Source organism: Aegilops tauschii, chromosome 2 (genome assembly GCF_002575655.3).
Source record: "Aegilops tauschii subsp. strangulata cultivar AL8/78 chromosome 2, Aet v6.0, whole genome shotgun sequence".
Lineage (NCBI taxonomy): Eukaryota > Viridiplantae > Streptophyta > Magnoliopsida > Poales > Poaceae > Aegilops > Aegilops tauschii.
In genome coordinates, this window is record NC_053036.3 from 49,017,436 (window position 1) to 49,039,835 (window position 22,400).

Below are 22,400 nucleotides of genomic sequence, written 5' to 3' on the forward strand. Positions count from 1 at the left end.
TGGACCGCGATTTCAACCACAAATTGAAGACAAAAGTGTGGGAGGTTTGCGGACGTCCGAACACCCGAAACGTAGGACTCCGACACCCCCGGCCTACCCAATCCCCCCTCCCGGTCCCATTGCCTTCCACTCCGCCCCTTCTCCCCCTTACTTTGCATCCGCACCCTCCACCTTCGCCGCCGCTGTTGTTTGTCTCTGACCGCCACAGAGGCATTGTCGGACGTCCGCAACCAGCACCGACACACCCGCTCGCCGTTCCGACGGAGCTTTCAGCTTGGAGCCGTTTGTACCCAGGTACGATCTGCCCCCTGTCAACGACCTCCGTGGCAGACACCACGCCCGGCAGGTGTTCGGTCAAATGTCATTGAGCTTATTTTCAAATGCTATGTCGTTTTTTAGAGTAGAAAAGATGGTGGGCTACTCGACCATGGAGGATGAGTTTTGTCCGATGCGTGGTTGGCCGTATTCGTGGATTTCATAGAAGGACCAGAGGACCGCCCTTCTGGGAGCAAGTGCATGAAAAGTTTCACGCGGGAAAGCACATTGCGCCCTACAATGTGTACATCATGCGACCATGCAACGTCATTGTCTTATCACTGGCACGCTATTCAGGTCAGCGTCATCAAGTTCTGCAACTTGGTCAGTCAGCTCGAGGCAAGGTGGCCATTGCACGCGGAGGAGATGGTAAATTTTACTTCCTCTTGCTAACCTTGTTGATTGATTCATTCACTCAATGTTGATCTACACATTATATGTAGCCCGCATGGGTCGCCGTGCTGTACCACAGGTCAACGGTACGGCCATTTACGTGCACACACTGTTGGATGAAGTTAAAGGGAAAGTATGTGCGGGAGGACATGATCCGTTGAAAAACTTGTTGGACATCCGGGATCTAGTCGAATTCGAGACCTTGTTGTACTAGACTTAGTTTACATTCTATGTGTGGATGATTCATGCTATTTTCTATCCAAACTTTGATGAATATCGGTCGGTTTGCATGAATTTCATCCGGTTAGTTAAAATGCGGTTTGAAATTTATGCGGCTAGCGTTGGATGGATGTCTCCCGCATCCGTGTTCGCGGACTGGTCCCCTCCTGTCTGCAGACGGATGCGGGGTTTTTTTTTTTTTTTTTGCAGGTTGCCGTTGGAGATACCTCAATATCGTAGTATTCACTGCTTCGTCCATGACAATTACATCCCGTTTTGTCAATTCCTAACTCGAACAGAAGGTGAGTCTAACTTGTTTGTTTTACTATGCAGATTAGTGAAAGTGACAAAGGGCATATATTGTGTATGCGTGGCATGTGCAAATGTACCGTGATTCTTACCCCTAATCTCGCATGCTTTAGTTGGAAGTGTATAGACATATACAGGGACATTTACTTTTTCTATTCAAAAAGAAAACGACAGACAGGGATATCTACCCCGAAGCGTCTTGTGTTCCACTCCAAACCAAAAACAAAATATTTTTACAGGCCTATGCAATAAAAATTATGAATAGCATTGTACAAGACATACACATTATTTACTACATCTTGCGTGCTCCTCCCACAGTCCGAATAATTAACCGCAAATGGCTCGGTTGCAAAGATCAAATATGGCGTTCTGATACTGTACTCTTCCCACAGTCCTCCATCGAGAGAACGACATACAGTTCGGCAAATTAAAAATAAAATAGCAACTCATAGATATCACCGAACCACAGATTGTTCATGTGCGTCAGTGCGTGCATAAAAGCGAGAGAATGGTTATACATGTAATTTTATGCCCTCTACTACCCGGCCTGCCAGTCAGGTTGCACACACCAGCCTATATATACGTATGCCTACCTTCTTCTTCAACACACACTCAGCTCTCTCAAGTTCCCATCTCAAGTGCAGGACACTAGGCTACTCATTTTTCCTGTTTGCACTCGCACTGTAGTTAACCATGGGCAAGCACGCGCCGTCCAAGTCCAACCGCGAGGTGGTAGAGTCCCTGTACGCTTCCCTGGCCCGTGGTGACGCGGCGGCCGTGACGGCACTGCTGGCAACGGACCTAGACTGGTGGTTCCATGGGCCGCGCCGGTGCCAACACATGCGACGCATGCTGACCGGCGAGGCGGCGGGTGCTGCAGCGTTTCGGTTCGCGCCAACACGGGTTTCGGAGGTCGGCGGCACCATGGATGGCCGGTGGGTTGTGGCGGAGGGGTGGACCGGCGAGCACGACTACTGGGTGCATGTGTGGTGCCTCCGCGGCGGCGTCATCACCAGCTTCCGTGAGTACTTCAACACGTCTGTCACCGTCAGGAATCTAGGCCAGACGGCTGAGGACGTGGTGTGGGCCATATGGGAGAGCCAATCGCCCAGACCCAAGAGCCGCTCCATGCCAGGCCTAGTGCTCGCCATTTGACATTACATAGTTTGTATGTGATGTACATGTTTTGTAAAAAGAAAGATTTTGTTTTTACCCGGACAACGGGTAGTTGGTTTTTGACCATGCAACATATGGTGTACAAATGATGTGAATCATGGTTTTACTTTTGAGAGTTGGTCTTTTTACTTGCTAGCATGTTCTTTGTGAATGAGTGCAAATTTCAAGCAGCTATAATAATTTTATAAGACATCTTCTTCGTTTCTTCAAAAGGTCTTTAACCCAACAGACCACCCGTAAAACTTGAAGGAAGCGAGAGGGACCGCGACATTACAAGAAACATCTATTTGGGTGGGCGGGCGGGCTCCATGAGAAGAATGGGGAAGAGAAAAGAAGGAAGGGCGAGCATAAAAGTTTCTCAAAAAAAGGCACAAATATGCGGACAAGTTTTTTTTCTAAGAAAAGCTTGCCAAGCTTTATTGATTAGCTAAAATGCAGGGCCGTCCAAAGCCCCGCGCGGTCTGCTCGGAAGAGAAAAAAGGGCCCTCACGAGAGCTGAACCGACGAAGTGCGGCGGCGGCGGCGGCGCGGGGAGACGGAGCGTCGTTGTCACTTTGCTTCCTGCCCGGAGAAACAACCCGCTGCACTGCCCGCATGAAGAATTCATTCCACAGTTTTCTTTGTCGCCGGTATCCGAGGCCTAGGTGAGGACATCCGCGATCCGTCCACAAGGTGTGCTCAAACTGATTCCCTATTTAATTTAGTATTTTGTCCTGTTGAATGATTAGTGTGCATACGCTTCAGTTTATCAATCCATTTGTTTAGAGAAGATATATAGTACTACTAGGCTAGTTGACCAAGTTGTCACACACCAATTTCCAAGCTAGTTGCTCGTTTAAAATTTAGAGTACAGTTTTTTTTATCTTGGTACTGTATAAGCCTATAATTTATGGAGTGTTTGAATTCATTCTTTTTTCTTTTTATAAGAAAACATCTATTCTAGAATTTTTAGAGCCTTATTTTGCATTTCGCACCGGGCCCCCGAATTCCTGGAGACGGCCCTGCTAAAATGGTTGCAGGAATTACAACTGGGTCATAAGGAGTACCCTGCCAAAGATGCCTCCCAACCGGGAGAGAAACACCAAACCTAGCTAGCCTGTGAGCTTCATAGTTCACAGCTCGAGGTTCAAAAAAGAAATTACAAGATGCAAAGGAATGAGAAATATCTAAAATCTCTCTGATGATGATGTCGCAGTCCCCTTCAACTCTCTGATGTATATGATGTACTACCTGTTTGCAATCCGAAGGGACATGTAGATGAACCATCCCAAGATCTTGCGCCAAAAAAAGGCCTTCCCTGCATGCAATAGCTTCTAGCGCCGGTGGATCCAACAACCCGTGAATGACCAGCATGGAAGAGCCCAAATAAGCGCCATCACTGTCCCGGCACACGGCAGCAGCCGTACCAACATTATGGTTGGTGGAAATTGCAGCGTCAACATTAATCTTTATGGAACCCTGAACCGGCGGGATCCACTTCAAATTTTGGTTTGCTTGTGCAGGAGCCGTCTGTAGTGGAGGTTCTGGCCGTGCACTCAACTGATCAAAGTCAGCTATGAAGTTAATAACGAAATTGTGCATAGCATATGGACTTTGATTTATACCTTCGTGAATGAGTTTTCTCCTCGCATACCAAATAGCCCATAAAATGATCGTCATCCTTGTTAACTCATCGTGATTCAACACATCCATCATTGAGAATAACCAAGCACGGGCGAAAGGCTCTGACATGGCTATCGTATGCCCTAGGAGGTCATGGTCCACTAATGCCCAAACACACCTCGCCATATTGCACTCGAGTAAACTGTGTCTCCAAGAGTCTTGTGGTCCGTGCGCAGAACACTCCTCGTGATTCGACATATTTCTGTCCTTGCATACATCCTTTGTTGGTAGTGAATTGTTTGACAAACGCCACAAGAATTTTGCTTTGCCGGGACTGTCACTTTCCACAAAGTTTTCCAGGAACGCTCGTTTTCAGAATTTTGAGGACCCAGCTCACTCCTCCAACCAATCCTCCCTCCTCTTTTTCGTTTCCACGATCATCCTATACATTGACCGAACTGAGAAGATTCCATTATTTTCAAAAACCGCATGACCAAAAATCATTCATGGCCCGAGTACACACAAGATTTCTCAATATGGCCGCTGCATCATACGGTAAGAAAACTTGCTCAATGAGGTTTGTGTTCCAGCGCATTCTCATTTTTTTTAGATGTCCACCGTGCATTCTCATGATCTATCAGTTCGGAAACAAGTGCGTGACTATGCCCATGATGTTTGGCCCGCGTGGCCCCAGTGTCTTGCACACTCAAATAGGCCTCGCATCGTTGTCATCATCTACTAGCCTACCAGCCAACCATGTCCACGTTATCTCCTTTGGGACCTACGTATTTCTCACAAAAAAAAATCTCCATTGGGACCTCCTATTTAGCACCCTGCGCGCTGGCCTCCCTTCCACACCGGCGTACCACTTTGGGCCGGCTCATTAGCTGAGCTGGATGCGCTGTTATTTTTTCTTTTTTTCTTTTTTATTGTCATTTTATATTTTCTGTTTTAGTTTTATTTTTCTTTAAAATAATTCGGGATTAAAAAAGGTTCTAAAATTCCACAAAATGTGATTTTTTTCAAATGTTCGAAATATAAAAAAGCTTGTGATTATAAAAAACATCATATATTTAAAAATTGTTTGTGAATTCAAAAAAAGTTCACGAATGGTAAAACATGCTTGCTTATTCAAAAAATGTTCATAGTATCACAAAAAAATCGTGAAAGGAAAAAGTTCCCGTGTTCAGAAAATGTTCATGATTTTTAAACATGTTCTTGAAATTCAAAAAACAATCGTTAATTTCAAAATTTGTTCCCAAATTTCAAAAAACATCATCGATTAAAAAATGTTCACTGATTCATAAAAATGTTCATGAGTTTCAAAAAATTGTCATGAATTATAAAATATTCAGGATTTCAAAAAAAATGTTCACGAATTTGAAACATGCTCATGATTTCCGAAGCATTTCACTATCTTAAAAAATGTTCACAAATTTGAAAATTGTTAAAAAATAAAAAGGGAAAATCAAAGAAAAAATAAAAAGGAGAAAAAAGAATGAAAAAGAAGTAAAACGGTTAGGGAAGGTTCTAAAACCTTTTCAAAACTGGAAACAAGCTATGTTGGGCCGGCCCAAACGTACGCACAATGGAAGCGATAATAAAGTTTGTGTGTATTCGTTAAATAATAGCTTTCACGTGGATACCAAGATATTAGCCTTGGGTGAGATTGCAACGGGCAAGGTAGTCGTGTCCAGGACAACCGCTCTCGTTGAGTCACCTATTTCTTTATATTTTTTGGATGTTTTTTTTTTGAAAAAGAGAGCTCCCTCTCCGATTTCCATTAAAAAAACCACAATGTCTTCATCTTACATACTAGAAGGTAAACTAAAAAAAAGGCACTACGGTTAAGACAGGAACACCACAAGAAAAGGAACCATCCCCCCCTCCCGGCAACCCTTTAGACAGACCTACCACCCCAATACAGACGTCGGGGAACAGACCGGAAGTAGAACTGCCACAGCAGCAAGTATCAACAAAATAGGACAACTAAAGACACCCATACGGTAGTCCAACGACAAAACGATACAAAACAAGCTAGCAGGAAACACAAGGAAGCTCTTCATCGAAGACAGCACACTTAGAGATAGGAAGAACAGCTTCGGCCTTCTATTCCTGCTGCCCTCGCTCTCTAGCCGTGTGCTACTCTGAAGACCTCCTCAGCAACCTGTTCAACTTGTCTTACGCCCGCCGTCATTTCCTTTATTCTTTCTGGGTTTTTCTGCAAGACATTTCAATCATGTAAATATTTTCACAATCAGATTAACTGGAACACAGGGATCAGAAAACCCTATTATTCTCAAAGACCACTTTATTTCTAAGTTTCCGAAGAGTCCAAACTATAGCAGAAACACCAACTACCATAAGATCTCTATCATTTTTGTTAAAAAAAGTATCCATATTCCCAACATCTGTTGTATGTTATCAGGAATATCATGCATGTTAAAAGCACATTTCATTACCATCCACAACATCCTCCCAACAAAACAATGAAAAAAGAGATGATTAATATTTTCTTCCCTCCCACAAAAAGCGCAACTATTATTTCCAAGCCACCCCCTATGAATCAAGTTATCTTTAGTAAGAATGACCCCCCTCATGGTCAGCCACATAAAGACTTCGATGCGCAGGGGCATCTTGATTTTCCACAATAATTTATGTGGATAACTATCCAAGTTTGTATCATAAACCTATAGCAAGATATCATAGTGTATTTTCCATTCCAGTCAATGTCCATCTCACCAGGTCCTTCTGATCATTCAATCTAAATGCCCTACAAGCCTCTTTGGCGTGTTCCTATAGCTCCAAAGACTCACCATATAAGGTTATTCTAAAGCGGACTGTGTCCAAACCCTCCCCCGGCACATCAGCAACTGATTTGTTTTTGTCAAAACAAATATTGTACAGTCTAGGAAAGCTATCTTTCAGAGACTTTGGCCACAACCACAAATATTCCCAAATTTTGACATTTCTCCCATTCCCCACAACAAATCTACACTAAGAACAGAATAACTCTTTATGTTTTAATAGCTCAGACCAGAACTGAGAATCTCCTTTCTTATGCCTGATACTAGTGATACAAGCATTTTTAACATACTTATTGAAAATCAATTCCTGCCACACCACTTCTTTGTTGTAAGTTTTCCGCCGCCATTTACATAACAAGGCTTTATTCATCAAAGCCAGATTTTGAATCCCCAAACCCCCATGTTTTTAGGTTTACACACTTCAGACCATTTAACTAGATGGTATTTTCTCTTATCAATATTTTCATGCCATAATAATCTAGCCCTAAAAAAATTCATTCTCTTATTCACCCCAACAGACAATCCATAGAATGACATCATGTAATAGGGAATACCAGTCAGTGAGGATTGAATCAGAGTAATCCTACCAGCGCTAGCTAAAAACCTCCCCTGCCATGTACCACATTTATTCTCCATTGTTTCCTCTGGAGGTTTCCAATGTATCCTAATTCTTTTTTATCTATGGGGAGGCCTAAGTATTTCAAAGGGAGCCCCCCGGAGGGCAAGTAAAGATTTCAGAATACCCCTCTTGTTTATCAATGGCTTTTCCAAACAAGAACAATTCACTTTTATGAAAATTGATTTTCAGCCCAGACATCTGCTCAAACAAACATAATATTTATTTCAAATTATGTGCACTATCAAAATCATCTCGCGAAAGAAAAATGATGTCATTTGCATACTACAGCATGTTAACACCACCCACTAAATTATCATGTAACAAGCCTTTGATCAGACCATTTTTCCTAGCATTATTCGTCAGCATTGCCAGTGCATCTGCTGCTAAAGATCAAAGGAGACAAGGAACCCCCTGCCTTAGCCCTTTATGAGTTCGAAAATATGGTCCAAGATTATCATTTACTTTAATACGCACATTACCCCCTCTGATGGTCCCCATAATCCAATCAATCCATTTACTAGGAATTCCTTTAATTTTCGACATTTGAAAAACAGAAAGCCATTTAACATTGTCATAGTCTTTCTCAAAATCAACTTTAAACAACACATCACATTTTTATTTTGGATGTTGGTCATTGCACTTTGCACAATCTGATAGTGATGTCATGTTTTCACTCCGTAATGCACGAACGGATTATGAGTATGCACAAAAAAATGGTAAACTAACGGGCTTGTTACAGGAATATTAGGGGCATTCCTCAAAATTATCCTCACCCCCCCCCCCCCCGAATTTCACGGAGGGTGGGGCCCATCTCTTTCCCCCTTAATCCAATCCAACCTGGCAAGTCACTATCACTCCATAAAAAACCCATAATATTTGGTGGATGTACCATTGTTGTCTATAGGCAATACTCGAACTCTCTCTATATACCTTTCTCGCCTCGCATATCTTTCGCCCAGAGTTGTATTTTCGTTATGTCAGGTAATAGAAAATGGGAGGTGCGGTCCCCAAAAAACACCTGCAACTGCAATTTGCCAAAGAGAAAAGTATGTTTTTTGGCCCCTCACCTTCACCGAAAATCTACATTTGGACCCTCAAGATTTTTTCGAATGATATTTAGTCCCCATGTTTCAAAACCAGATATAAAATTAGATTTGCTAGAAAACCGATCATGTGTCTATGGTTTTCGCCCCGAGCTCCAGATCCACTTGTTGTGGACCTTGCCTGCATCAAGTGGCCGCCACCAAAGCAACCTCTCCCGACCTTTGCCGCGTGCCTCTCCGCACCACCGTGTTCCCGCCGCCCTTAGGCACCCACAATAACGGCGCTTCTTCCCATTCTCCCTTTGCGGTCGGTGTCGTGGGCCACTCTATCGCCAACCACGTCCTCTTCTCCTAGCACACGGTCTAGAGATGATTCCTCCCAGCCACCTTGAGCAGTACTGACCCTCCCAATCTTCCTCTTCATCCTCCAGCAACCTCCTAGTTTGAGGGATCTAGCAGGGAAGCTCCCCTTGTTCCCCTCCGGCAAAATTACCCGCTGGCAATTCCCCGGCCATGCCGAGTGCTTGTGGCTATCCCCCTCCAATTCCTCATGGCAATATCCCCAGGAGGTCCGACCAAACAATCGCTCATCATCAGTTTCACTGGGGAAGCGATGCTTGCCTTTGCCCCGCGATGCCCTGCCATAGCCACACCTCTTGCGTGCAAGATTGCCTCTTTTCGTGGCTTCTGTGTGTCGAGCCCACCTCCCCCGCATGCGATGAGCTGCAACGGTCAGTACATCTTCATCGACGGGCATTGTCGTGCAAGGGAATAATGAAGGTGCCCTCGGCTCGTCTGTTCTATGCCCCGAGCTAGAAATTGAAGATGACTGGAGTCAGCCAATGGACCCCTTCTATAAGCCAAAGAGGTGAAGGGGTAAGCAACTGACAACCGAGGCTCACGTCATTTTAAGTGGACATGTGACCAGTTTTCCAATCTGATGTGATTTTTTTGACAAAAGTTATTCAGTTATGAGACATGAGCGACTAATTGTGGACAATAACTTCTACGGAAATGATAAATCCCGAACATTTGGATTTTTAAGCATGGTAATTTGAACGTTTTTTATCGCAACTTTAATTCACGCGAGGTTGACAAACATGACAATTTTCTGACAAAAAACTGAAATGGAACAAAGTTGTCAGGTTTTAACAACTAAACTTGTCCTCTAGCGTCAACTAAAGTTCAAATATAGAGTTTCGGTAAACTTGAGAGACAAAAGCATACTTTTTCTGCGTCAAAAGAAAAAAAGTTTCATCTCATTCTACGAATCTAGTACTTCCACTGTCGGTCAGTGCAGTGATCTCGGGCGCAATTGGTCAATGCACGAACATAACCATGCCTCGGCATTTCTCTCCAATTAAGAGGGTGTTTGTTTCCCGTGACTTATTGGTTTAGGGACTTAAAAAAGTCCCTATAAGTCCCATCTAAACCAAACAGGAGGGACTTATAGGGACTTAAAGTGGGCATTTGAGACTTATGAAATAAGACTCTCCTTAAGAGTCTTATAGGGACTTATAGTTGTAATATGGTCTTATAGGAACTTATAAGTTCCAGGAACCAAACATGTAGGGACTTTTTAGGGACTTGAGACTTATAAGTTGGGACTAAAAAAAATCCTAGGACTTAGAAACCCAACAGGGCCTTATGAGTTGTACTCCTACGCATCTTGAAGTAGGAACACCTAGGATTCCTGACTGATCCATCAAAGCAGAAACAAACCCATCAATGCTGTCGGCATGGCGATCGACCAGCATGCATCATGGACAATTCACGTCCACAATTCACCGGGCATCGTAAAAGCTAAGCTATACCGCTAGGCGGCGGTCGTCGGCGTGCCGGCCTCGCTCCTCGTCTCGGCGGGGCTGTACAGCGCCGACCGGCTGGCCTTGGGCCGGCTCTCCTCGAGCTGCCGCGCCACCTCCGCCATGCTCGGCCGCGCCGCCGCCACCGGCGCGCAGCAGCCCATCGCCAGCTTCAGCGCCTGCACGAGGCCCTCCTCCGCCGGGCTCCGCACGCCCTTCGCCACCTCCGGGTCGAACACCTCCACGGCCGTCTCCTCGAGCACCGCCGCCTTCACCAGCGACGGCAGGTCGTCGCCCCCGTTCGCCGCCGGGGCGGGCTTCCTCCCCATCAGCAGCTCCAGCAGCAGTATCCCGAACGCGTACACGTCCGTCCGGGGCGCGCATCGCTTCATCGTCTGCAGCTCCGGCGCGCAGTACCCGTCCGCCCTCGCCGCCGACAGCACGGCCTCCGCCGCGGACGGCACCAGCAGCCTGCCGACAACGGCGTATTCGGTCATCCTCGGCACGAAGTACTCGTCCACCAGCACGTTCGACGACCGCACGTTGCCGTGCACCACCGGCGCGTCCCCGTGCCGGCTCTCGTGCAGGTACGCCAGCGCGCGCGCCGCGCCCAGCGCGATCTTGTGCCGCCGCGGCCACGTCAGCGCCGGCCTGCCCTCGAGGCCGCCGCCGCCGTGGAGGAGGTCGTGGAGCGTCCGGTGCGGGAAGTAATCGTACACGAGCAGCTTCTCGCCGCGCCGGCCCTGGTAGAAGGCCCGGAGCGGCACCAGGTTCTCGTGCCGCGCGCGCCCGATGCGCCGCACGGCCGGCCCGCACGACGCCGCGTCCTTGCAGCTCCCCTCGCGCAGCAGCCGGAGCTCGATGCTGCCGCCGGCGTCCGCCAGCTTCGCCTTGTACACCGTGCAGTAGCTCGCCTTCTCCACCACCTGCCCCGTCGCATTCAGCACCTCCTCCAGCGTCAGGTGCTCACCGCCCTGGAACACCACCAGCTTCCCTTCGCCGCCTTCCTCCGTCTCCACCCCCTCCTCCGCCGCTCGCCTCACCCTGTTCCGCCTCCACCTCCCCTGCGCCCAGCCGATGGACACCGACGCCAGAACGACGGCGCCGGCCATCAGCCCGATGACCATGCCCGCGACGCTGCCGGAGCTGAGGCCCGAAGGGGATACGCACGGCTGCTGCAACGGCGGGCCGCACAGCGCCGGGCTGTTTCCCAGGAACGATTCCGTGGTGAAGCTCGAGGCCGCGAACCCCGGAGGAAGCTGGCCGGAGAAGTTGTTGTAAGAGAGATTGAGCATCTGGAGGCCTCTCATCGCGGCGAGGGGCTCCGGTATGGGTCCCTCGAGGCGGTTGCCGCCGAGGTCGAGGCGCTGGAGGCCACGGAAGCCCGTCAGGAACGCCGGGAAGTCGCCGGAGAAGCGGTTGGCGCCGAGGTCAAGAATCCGGAGACGGTCGCACGTATCGTTGGGCCCGGCCGGCGCGGGAATCGCTCCGGTGAGGGCGTTGCCGTGGAGGCGGAGCTCGGCGAGGCGGTCGCAGAGGTTCCAGATGGAGGGCGGGAGCGCGCCGGAGAGGGCGTTGCCGGAGAGGTCGAGCTCGGAGAGCGCGGGCGCGTTGCCGAGCTCGAGCGGGATGGCGCCGGAGAGCGAGTTGGCGGCGAGGTAGACGGTCTCGAGCGCCGCGAAGGCGCCGAGCTCCGGCGGGAGGCGGCCGGCGAGCGCGGCGGCGGGGAGGCGGATGGAGGTGAGGAGGAGGGCGGCGTCCCCGGCGAGCGAGAGGTTGGCCCGCGCGGCGGCGGCGTCGCAGCGCAGCGGCCGGCCCGCGGGCGTGGACCAGCGGAGGCCGCGCCAGAGGCAGAGCGGCGTGGAGGCGTTCCAGGTGGCGAGCTGCGCGTTGGCGGCCGCCGCGCCCTGCAGCGCCGGCTTCAGCTTGTCGATGACGAGGTCGACGTCGCCGGCCGCCACGACGAGCAACGGGGAGCGCAGCAGGAAGAAGCAGGCGAAGAGGAGGAGGCAGCGCGGCAGTGCGCGCGCTGTGGTGCGCATCGTACGAACACTGTGCAGGGGGAGCTATGGCTATGGCTAGCTGAATCTGAGTGGAGCTGGAGTGGGCAAGTGAAGTGAAGTGGAGCAAGAAAGAAGAAAGCGAGGCAGAGCAGCTTGGTCGGTCGTCTAGTCGTCCTTGTGAATGTTCTGTCTTTAGACTTCCACGCAGACCAGCTGCTGCTAGTGGCGAGCGGGCCTGCTGAGCGCCGAGTGCGCTGACTGACACACGCACATTTTTCTTTTCTTTTCTTTTTGGTGATGGGAACGGAGGCGTCCACGGCACACTTTGGTCGTCCTTGGGGCGAAGGTCAGCATCGCAGGCGCAGAGGGCGTGGGCGTGGGCGGCAGCCGCTACGCGCTCTACAGTCGCGGCTGCGTTCGTGCGTGTGAAATGTCCGGGGAACAGTACGAGCATCACACTCGACTCACGTGTCGTGGTAGTACGTACTGCGCTGGGGTTGCTTATTAAGACCAGACATGCATGAGTGGCTCCGACATGAGCATGGGAGCACGTGATCCAGCAGCTACGGTGCCGAGAGTCAAGTGTGCACGCACGCACGCACGCCAACTTAAGCAAGTACAGTAATTTACTTGTACCAAGGTCTATCTATGTTCTTGCTCTTGTCCATTAGTCAAACAAATCGTCCCCGATGAGATTCCCGTGTCGACTGCATAATTGCACGGTGCTTCCATTCCGTGGTCCTGCTTGCCAATTAATTGACACAGTACGAAACTACAAATGCGGAAAAAAAAACTTACGATCCAAGCTTCAATTTAGAAAAACTTATGATCTATTCATCAAACATCATATCAGTAAAAAAAACATCAGGAATTCAAAAGTAATAAAAATCATGTCTATGTCTATAGACCATCTACCGACGACTACAAGCACCGAAGCAAGCCGAAGGCGCGTCGTCATCATCGCCTCTCCCTCACAGGAGCCATGCAAACCTTGTTATAGTAGAAAGTCGAGAAAGTCATCGTGCTAAAGCCTCAAAGGACCAGCGCACCAGATCAACAACAGTCGCTCGCTCATGAAGAGAAGTGTAGATTGCAATCCAATCCATAGACACACGAACATAGACGAATGAAGACCGGATCCACGCGGATCCACAAAGACAAACACCAATCGAATCCTGCTAGAGAAACACCTTTGCACGCCCTCCGACAATGCAAGATGAACCGCCTGCACGCGGGGCTAAGTGGAGAGGACCTTATTTCATCTTCAGGGACCCGCTGCCGTCTCGCCATCCTAAGCAGGACACAAATCATAAACAAACTAAAAAACACCTAAGAATAAAGTAGGAGCCCTCCTGTCGGTTCTATATCCGGCGTATCTCGTAGTAGAGGTCCTAAGCCAGGCGTCTTGGAGCGATGGTAATATGGACACATGGTTTTACCCAGGTTCGGGCTCTCTCGAAGAGATAATACCCTACATCCTGCTTTTGATTGTATTGATATGGGTGTAGTACAGAGTACATGTATCTACCATGAGATTGTTCTAATGAATATCAGATGCTCTATTGACTAGCCTGGCCTCGGTTTATATAACACACCGGAGGCCTAGGGTTTTAGAAGAGTCCTCAACTTGTGCGCCAAGTCTTATGGAAACCTCCTTGTATGCGGCATGGGCTGCCCGAAGTGGCCCATGAGTGAACCGCCATGGGGGTCCTTGGCCCGATCCACCTGATCGGGGAACGACATGGTGAGTACCCCCTAGTCCAGGACACCGTCAGTAGCCCCCTGAACCGGTCTTCAAGTTGCGGATGCTCCTCGATTCTTCCGAACTGTTCTTCATCTTCGGTCGTCGGTCTTGAAAACTGGTTCAACAAATCTTCTCATCTTCGATCTTGAGGATCGCCGAAGTGAATCCGAAGAATTTACACGTCGGGTATCCGAGGAGCACCTTTAAGTTTTCGGCCTTTATCAATGCCTTGTTATTTTTACGCCACACCTCGGGTTTGAAGTGTTTCCCGTGTGGCGGTGTCCTCTCACGTCCGAGCTCCAACGCCGGACTCTATCCAAGTTCCAACAACGAACTGCATTCGAGATGTCTTTTTTGCAGCCGAGCTCCAATACCGGGCTGCATCCAAGCTCCAACGCCAGACTGTATCCGAGCTCCAACGTTGGACTGTATCCGAGGTGTCATAGACTACCTCGGTTTTGAAAAAATTCAAAGGAGTTTAGCCGAGCTTAATGCCGGAAATGCCACCTTTGGAGCCAACCATTTGTATCCGGGCTTTATGCCGGGCGCATCCGAGGTGATGCACCACCTTGGGCTTTGGCTAACTATTTGCGGATTTTATTTCCGATTGATGCAATTTATTTACTGATGAGATATATAGCCAGTAGCCCTCAAGGTGTGTGTGTCGGCCTAAAACCCGAGATGCACATTAGAGGAGATAGTGATCGGCGGACGGGCCCTTGAGAGAGGGTTTTGAGAAGTCGCCGTAATATATTAGTTTGATGCTGGATAATTTCCAGATGGTGCCTATTGTTGTCCGAAGACGCGTTTGCCCATAGTTCGGTCAAGCCGAACACTGAGCACTTTGAATTTTCTGTATTGAATAGGTAATGCAGTAGCCCCCGAGACACTGGTCGGGTGGCAACACCAGATCAGGGGATCAATATGCCCCTTTAATATTAGTAAATGATAAGCCCGAAGCCCAGTAGCCCCCGAGCCTTAATGTGGGCACGGGTGGCCGAATTAAGGATCGATATCCGGAGTAAAATGACAAATTATGTGTAATGATTCTACGGATCCAAGTACTCTACATCATTAGTGCTCGAATCCGCATTGTACAAAACTTTGATGACCGACCATCGGCTTCAACCTCCTCGGCCAATAGCCGGGGATTGTTTGTCCTACTTTATAAAGCCTTTATAAGGGCAAAGATTTACGTCAAAGGAGGCAATCCGGCCATATGGTTTTATAAACAAAGGTACACGAACAGATATGTTATATTACTTTTTAACATAAGAAACATCGTTCGAAGAAGATAGTCCCGCTATCGGTTCCTTTCTTTGAGTTGTCGTGCTGATCATGAGCATGAAACCTCACCTCCGATCAATGCGGAATGAAAATATTGAGGATTTAGTGTGGGGAAAGTTCCCAAACTCTATGGTCTTAATGAACTGAAATTTTCACTTCCGTCGTTGCCGACCAATTATATTCTTAAGATAGCTAGCTTTCGGCTTCACACAGTCTGAGGTACTAATCCGGATGACCCGGTAGTAACAATCACAGAGGTGCTCCCTTTACCCCCTAGCCGAACAATCGGGAACGTAGGGTTAAACACAGGAGCCAGGCAACCTAGCTTGACCAAAATCTTAAGTCAAATTTGATGCATATTTATGGCTTTATAACTGATAACCCACAAGTGTAGGGGATCTATCGTAGTCCTTTCGATAAGTAAGAGTGTCGAACCCAACGAGGAGCAGAAGGAAATGACAAGCGGTTTTCAGTAAGGTATTCTCTGCAAGCACTGAAATTATCGGTAACAGATAGTTTTGTGATAAGATAATTTGTAACGGGTAAGAAGTAATGAAAGTAAATAAGGTGCAGCAAGATGGCCCAATCCTTTTGTAGCAAAGGACAATCCTGGACAAACTCTTATATAAAGGAAAACGCTCCCGAATACACATGTGAATTATCGTCAAGCTAGTTTTCATCATGCTCATATGATTCGCGTTCGTTACTTTGATAATTTGATATGTGAGTGGACCGGCGCTTGGGTACTGCCCTTCCTTGGACAAGCATCCCACTTATGATTAACCCCTATTGCAAGCATCCGCAACTACAAAAGAAGTATTAAGGTAAACCTAACCATAGCATGAAACATATGGATCCAAATCAGCCCCTTACGAAGCAACGCATAAACTAGGGTTTAAGTTTCTGTCACTCTAGCAACCCATCATCTACTTATTACTTCCCAATGCCTTCCTCTAGACCCAAACAATGGTGAAGTGTCATGTAGTTGACGTTCACATAACACCACTAGAGGAAAGACAACATACATCTCATCAAAATAACAAACGAATACCAAATTCACATGACTACTTATAGCAAGACTTCTCCCATGTCCTCAAGAACAAATGTAACTACTCACAAATCATATTCATGTTCATAATAAGAGGGGTATTAATATGCATAAAGGATCTGAACATATGATCTTCAACCAAATAAACCAACTAGCATCAACTACAAGGAGTAATCAACACTACTAGCAACGCACAGGTACCAATCTGAGGTTTTGGGACAAAGATTGGATACAAGAGATGAACTAGGGTTTGAGAGGAGATGGTGTTGGTGAAGATGTTGATGGAGATTGAGCCCCTCCCAATGAGAGGATCGATGGTGATGATTTCCCCCTCCCGGAGGGATGTTTCCCCGGCAGAACAGCTCCGCCGGAGCCCTAGATTGGTTCCGCCTCGTAGCGGCGGTGTTTCGTCCCGAAAGCTTCCTTCTGATTTTTTTCCAGGGTGAAAGACTTCATATAGCAGAAGATGGGCACTGGAGGCCTGCCAGGGGGCCCACGAGACAGGGGGCGCGCCCAGGGGGTAGGGCGCGCCCCCACCCTCGTGGTCAGGGTGTGGGGCCCCTCTGGTTAATTCTTTTGCCAGTATTTTTTATTAATTCCAAAACGTGCCTCCGTGAAGTTTCAGGACTTTTGGAGTTGTGCAAAATAGGTCTCTAATATTTGCTTCTTTTCCAGCCTAGAATTCCAGCTGCCGGCATTCCCCTTCTTCATGCAAACCTTGTAAAAGAAGAGAGAATAGCCATAAGTATTATGACATAATGTGTAATAACAGCCCATAATGCAATAAATATCGATATAAAAACATGATGCAAAATGGACGTATCAATAACGATAATTACGGAAGGCAATGCTTGTATAATGAATACAAACACTGATGATATATTTATTTTGACTCCGTTGCGACCGTTTATTAGTTGAAAGTGGCCCATCGTCGGCTTCCACCCCCTTGTAGATACCACGCAGGGTATTTCCGCAATAACAAAACAACCCTTAGCCGACGTCTCGGTGCCCGAAGGCGGTTGTGTTAGCGGAAACGAGGCAATCAGATATGCGGGCTTTATAACTTTCACTTAGTCATAGGAGCATTAAACTGGGGAAGCTAGCTACGAGCCCCCGGTTAGTGTTCGGCACCGACCGAAGTCTAGCCATTAACACTTCGGCCAATGTTATGAAAGGCCCATCGTTTATCACGGGGTAATCGGTATCGATCTATAGTTTAACACCGTCATCGGATCGCTGACCAGTTTACGCCCATTGTGTCAGTCAGTTTCTGGCTTTCTCCACTGAGGTGCCTAACCATTCGAGCTGGAAGCACATTCACAGTGGTTCTCCCTTTGCACACCTAGCCGAACAAAGCGGGACATAGGAGGCAAGCACAGGAGCCGGGCAACCCAACTATTGACCGAAGACACAATTTGAAACCGATGCATATATAGCAATATCCGAGAATGTTTTTGCCGAATCTCTAAAGGTGTCCGGCGTTGCACTGCGAGACTTATGCTGGAAACACACAAATAGTTTAAAAGTGCCATAGGCTTGGAAAACCAAAAAAACTTCAGTAAAAACTTTACGCCCGAACTAAATCAAGTCATTTGGTGCCAATCCGAAAATTAGTCTTACTTTTGTGCTTCTATCGTGCATTAATATGACACATCCGATCTCAAGACTTCAAGCGGGTCAGCCTACGGCTGCAACCTCCTATCCCGAAGGCAGAGTACTGCTCGTTAAGCCAGTTTAGCGAACTAAACTCAAGCGGCATTAGAGAGAAAACAGCCTATCCGGCTATTGATCACACACTCGAGTCGAGAAAGGAGTGGTAGAAAAAGACTTTGCAACGACTTAGAAGAAGAACACTTGTTGCCAAATGGCACATATAAATCTAAGAGCCCCAGTTAACACGGGCAAAGAAAAGTGGTTTTTAACGAACCTCGTTTTTGACAAACATATTTTAACATAAATATAATGTTTGGTCGAACCGAACAAGAATTAAAAAAATGAGCATGGAAGCGACTTAGCTGGTTAATGTGCTCGGTGTCGATGCGAGGCCCGAGCTTATGGCGGGACGAGGTCCCATCCCCCAAGCCGGTCCCGAGGCGGCGGAGCGAAGAGCTCGGCACTCTGAAGTGACGACATAGCACGGCTAATGTGGCGAGGTGGAACCCCCAGTCCGTCCGAGGCGACGGAGCAGGCCGGTAATATGACGCCGACGTTCCGGGCGTGGGTTAATGAAGTGATGACGAAGCCCCCGGTCCAGACGAGGTGATGTGGTACGTCGGTACACCGAGATGACAGCGCTGCCCAACGCGGATCATTTACCTGTGCATAGAAAATAGTGCAAGCCGGAGATAATACTAATAATAAAAAAATAAAAAAATCGTTGCATAATTTATAATTTATGCAAAGAGAGCAATAAAAGAAATATGACCCGTGTGCCGAACACTCGATGAGGTAGAGTTCTCTCAACGATGCCGAAGTCCCCGAGGCAACCGAACGTGTCGGTATGGCAATTTGACCAACAAGGTGATCTCGCGAGCCGATTGGGACGACGACGTCGGCTTGCCGAAGTGACCGCGTGACGCAGTCGAAGTCGATTACCTACACATGTAAAATAGTGCAGTCCAAAAAATAATAATATAAATATTTAAAAAATCCTCGCATAATTAATTTACGCAAAATAATAAAATATAAATAAAGAGATGTGGCCTGGCGTCAAAGCCAATGTCGGTGCATGGCGCTGGCGTGACAAAGCCTGTATTCACAGGGCGGTCTGAGTCCCTGATGAGGCATTCGCCGAACTGCGGACGGGAAACTGACCGAACCATCACGCAACCATCGTTAATGCGGCCATCACTTGACAGACCTGTATACAGATGATGGAACAAACCAGAGTAATAATTCCTCGGAAAAAGTAAACCCAAGTAAGAAAAAATTACTAGGATTAATAGCACCTGGTTTATCTGTTGTAGCAATCTGAAGAAAGCCTACTCTCAAAATTGGGACTCGATCCGCACACCCATTGTCTGATGGGTGATGAAGCGGCGACATGGCGATGCTGGCAAAGGTTGGCTCGCCGAGGCAAAGCCCCTGGTCCAGCTAACGTGACGAAGCTGGTCGGCTGGTGACGCCGAAGTCTTCGGAGTAGGTTGATGAAGAAATGACGAAGCCCCCGGTCTAGCCAAGGTGACGGAGCCGGTCGGTAAGGAGACGTTGCAGCTGCCATGTCAGCCGAGGTGTTGAACCAGTTCGGCATGATGGACATCGGCTTGAAGAAGCAACAGTGCGGCCATATCGACGCTGGTCATAACTTGTGACGCGGTCAAAGCCGGATTGATGAAGTGACTGAGCGGCGATGTCGGTGCGCCTGACCCGTGCAATCTGTGGGGCGATGGTGTTGGTGATGATTTAGCTTTCGCGATGCCGAACTCTTGTTTGGCTTGCCGAGCTGATGATCCGATAAGGTTAGGCTTGGCTCGATGAAGCGACGATCTGTCTAGCGCAGGTTGGCAGATGGGCTGGTTTGACACCGGCGCGACGGTGAAGATTACCTCCGAAAAGGAGCAAAATTTGTGAGCATGTGTTCGGAAACAAAACACAATACCCTAGAAAGAGATTCTTCCAAAAAGGTTGTCCAATATCCCGTTCATGAAGAAAGATGAACTCAAGTTGGATTCGTATTCGCGCAGAAAACAGATCCGAAAAGTGATGCACTAATCGGAAGGTTCCCTGAGTTTGAACGGTCGGTTCGAGCTGAAATTTTGAGAGGTGGTAGATATGAAAATTCCACAGAAGATGAACAATTGGATCTTCCAAAGAACCTCCGAGATAGGCTTTGGAGACCACGCCCTAAACTCGTCCAGATTCCCGTCCAGACTCGATAGGCCTCCGGTTTATCATAGATCACCGGAGATTCCTCCATCGAAAGACGACGAAATTTTACAGGGTTGTTGTATACTCAATTCCGCACAATTTCACCAAAGGGTTCGTCAAATTGACTTGCGAGGAGACGCTGGCAGCGAAAACAAGTCTGCTGTACAGAAAAAATTGTGCGATCGCACGAGGGCAATGTTGACGATGAGCCCCCAGGCTCCATGGACGACTTTTCCATGGTCTCGGTTGAGATTTGAGCTGATGATGATGAAAGTATCTGTCTGATCTTGATGATCTGACGTGGAGCACGGTCCTCGGACCAGCCGAGGTGACCAGTCGAGCCGGCGACAAAGATGCCGACATCGACCATAAAGCTCGGCTCCGATGCGTAGATCGCGCCGAAGACGATCCGAATTCCCATCGCGCCGTGGCGACTGCCAGCAGGCTCTCAATGAAAGCACCAATGTCGGTTCTATATCCGGTGTATCTCGTAGTAGGGGTCCTAAGCTAGGCGTCTTGGAGCGATGGTAACATGGACACGGGGTTTTACCCAGGTTCGGGCTCTCTCGAAGAGATAATAACCTACATCCTGCTTTTGATTGTATTGATATGGATGTATGATACGTCTCCAATGTATCTATAATTTTTTATTGTTCCATGCTATTATATTATCTGTTTTGGATGTTTAATGGGCTTTATTATACATTTTTATATTATTTTTGGGACTAACCTACTAACCAAAGGCCCAGTGCAAATTGCTGTTTTTTTTGCCTATTTCAGTGTTTCGCAGAAAAGGAATATCGAACGGAATCCAAACGGAATGAAACCTTCGGGAGAGTTATTTTTGGAACAAACGTGATCCAGGAGATTTGGAGTGGACGTCAAGGAAGCAACGAGGCGGCCACGAGGCAGGGAGGCGCGCCCAGGAGGGTAGGCGCGCCCGCCACCCTCGTGGCTCCACCGACCTACTTCTTTTGCCTATATATACTCATATACCCCGAAAACATCCGAGAGCACCACGAAACCCTATTTCCACAGCCGCAACCTTCTGTACCCGTGAGATCCCATCTTGGGGCCTTTTTCGGCGCTCCGCCGGAGGGGGAATCGATCACGGAGGGCTTCTACATCAACACCGTAGCCTCTCCGATGATGTGTGAGTAGTTTACCACAGATCTTCGGGTCCATAGTTATTAGCTAGATGGCTTCTTCTCTCTCTTTGGATCTCAATACAAAGTTCTCCTCGATTCTCTTGGAGATCTATTCGATGTAATTCTTTTTGCGGTGTGTTTGTCGAGATCCGATGAATTGTGGGTTTATGATCAAGATTATCTATGAACAATATTTGGTTCTTCTCTGAATTCTTATATGTATGATTTCATATCTTTGCAAGTCTCTTTGAATTATCAGTTTGGTTTGGCCTACTAGATTGATCTTTCTTGCAATGGGAGAAGTGCTTAGCTTTGGGTTCAATCTTGCGGTGTCCTTTCCCAATGGCAGCCAAGGCAGCAAGGCACGTATTGTATTGTTGCCATCGAGGATAAAAAGATGGGGTTTATATCATATTGCTTGAGTTTATCTCTCTACATCATGTCATCTTGCCTAATGCGTTACTCTGTTCTTATGAACTCATTACTCTAGATGCATGCTGGATAGCGGTCGATGTGTAGAGTAATAGTAGTAGATGCAGAATCATTTCGGTCTACTTGTTGCGGACGTGATGCCTATATACATGATCATGCCTAGATATTCTCGTAACTATGCGCTTTTCTATCAATTGCTCGACAGTAATTTGTTCACCCACCGTAGATTATGCTATCTTGAGAGAAGTCACTAGTGAAACCTATGGCCCCCGGGTCTATTTTCCATCATATAAGTTTCCGATCTAATTTATTTTGCAATCTTTACTTTCCAATCTATATCATAAAAATACTAAAGATATTTATCTTATTATCTCTATCAGATATCACTTTTGCAAGTGGCCGTGAAGGGATTGACAACCCCTTTATCGCGTTGGTTGCAAGGTTCTTATTTGTTTGTGTAGGTACGAGGCGATTTGCGTGTATCCTCCTACTGGATTGATACCTTGGTTCTCAAAAACTGAGGGAAATAATTACGCTACTTTGCTGCATCACCCTTTCCTCTTCAAGGGAAACCAACGCATGC

The 22,400-nt window shown here is 47.6% G+C and overlaps 1 protein-coding gene across 1 annotated transcript; it reads right to left on the minus strand.

The window, feature by feature from the left end:
• Positions 1 to 9,960: 9,960 nt before the first annotated feature.
• Positions 9,961 to 13,166, minus strand: LOC109763881 (putative kinase-like protein TMKL1). The gene has a single exon (XM_020322750.4). The coding sequence runs from the start codon at positions 12,328 to 12,330 to the stop codon at positions 10,300 to 10,302; it is 2,031 nt and encodes a 676-aa protein (XP_020178339.1). The 5' UTR covers positions 12,331 to 13,166; the 3' UTR covers positions 9,961 to 10,299.
• Between the last annotated feature and the right edge of the window lie 9,234 nt (positions 13,167 to 22,400).

Coding starts and splice junctions, on each gene's coding strand:
- LOC109763881 (XM_020322750.4), bottom strand. CDS start 12,330: ATGCGCACCACAGCGCGCGCACTGCCGCGCTGCCTCCTCCTCTTCGCC.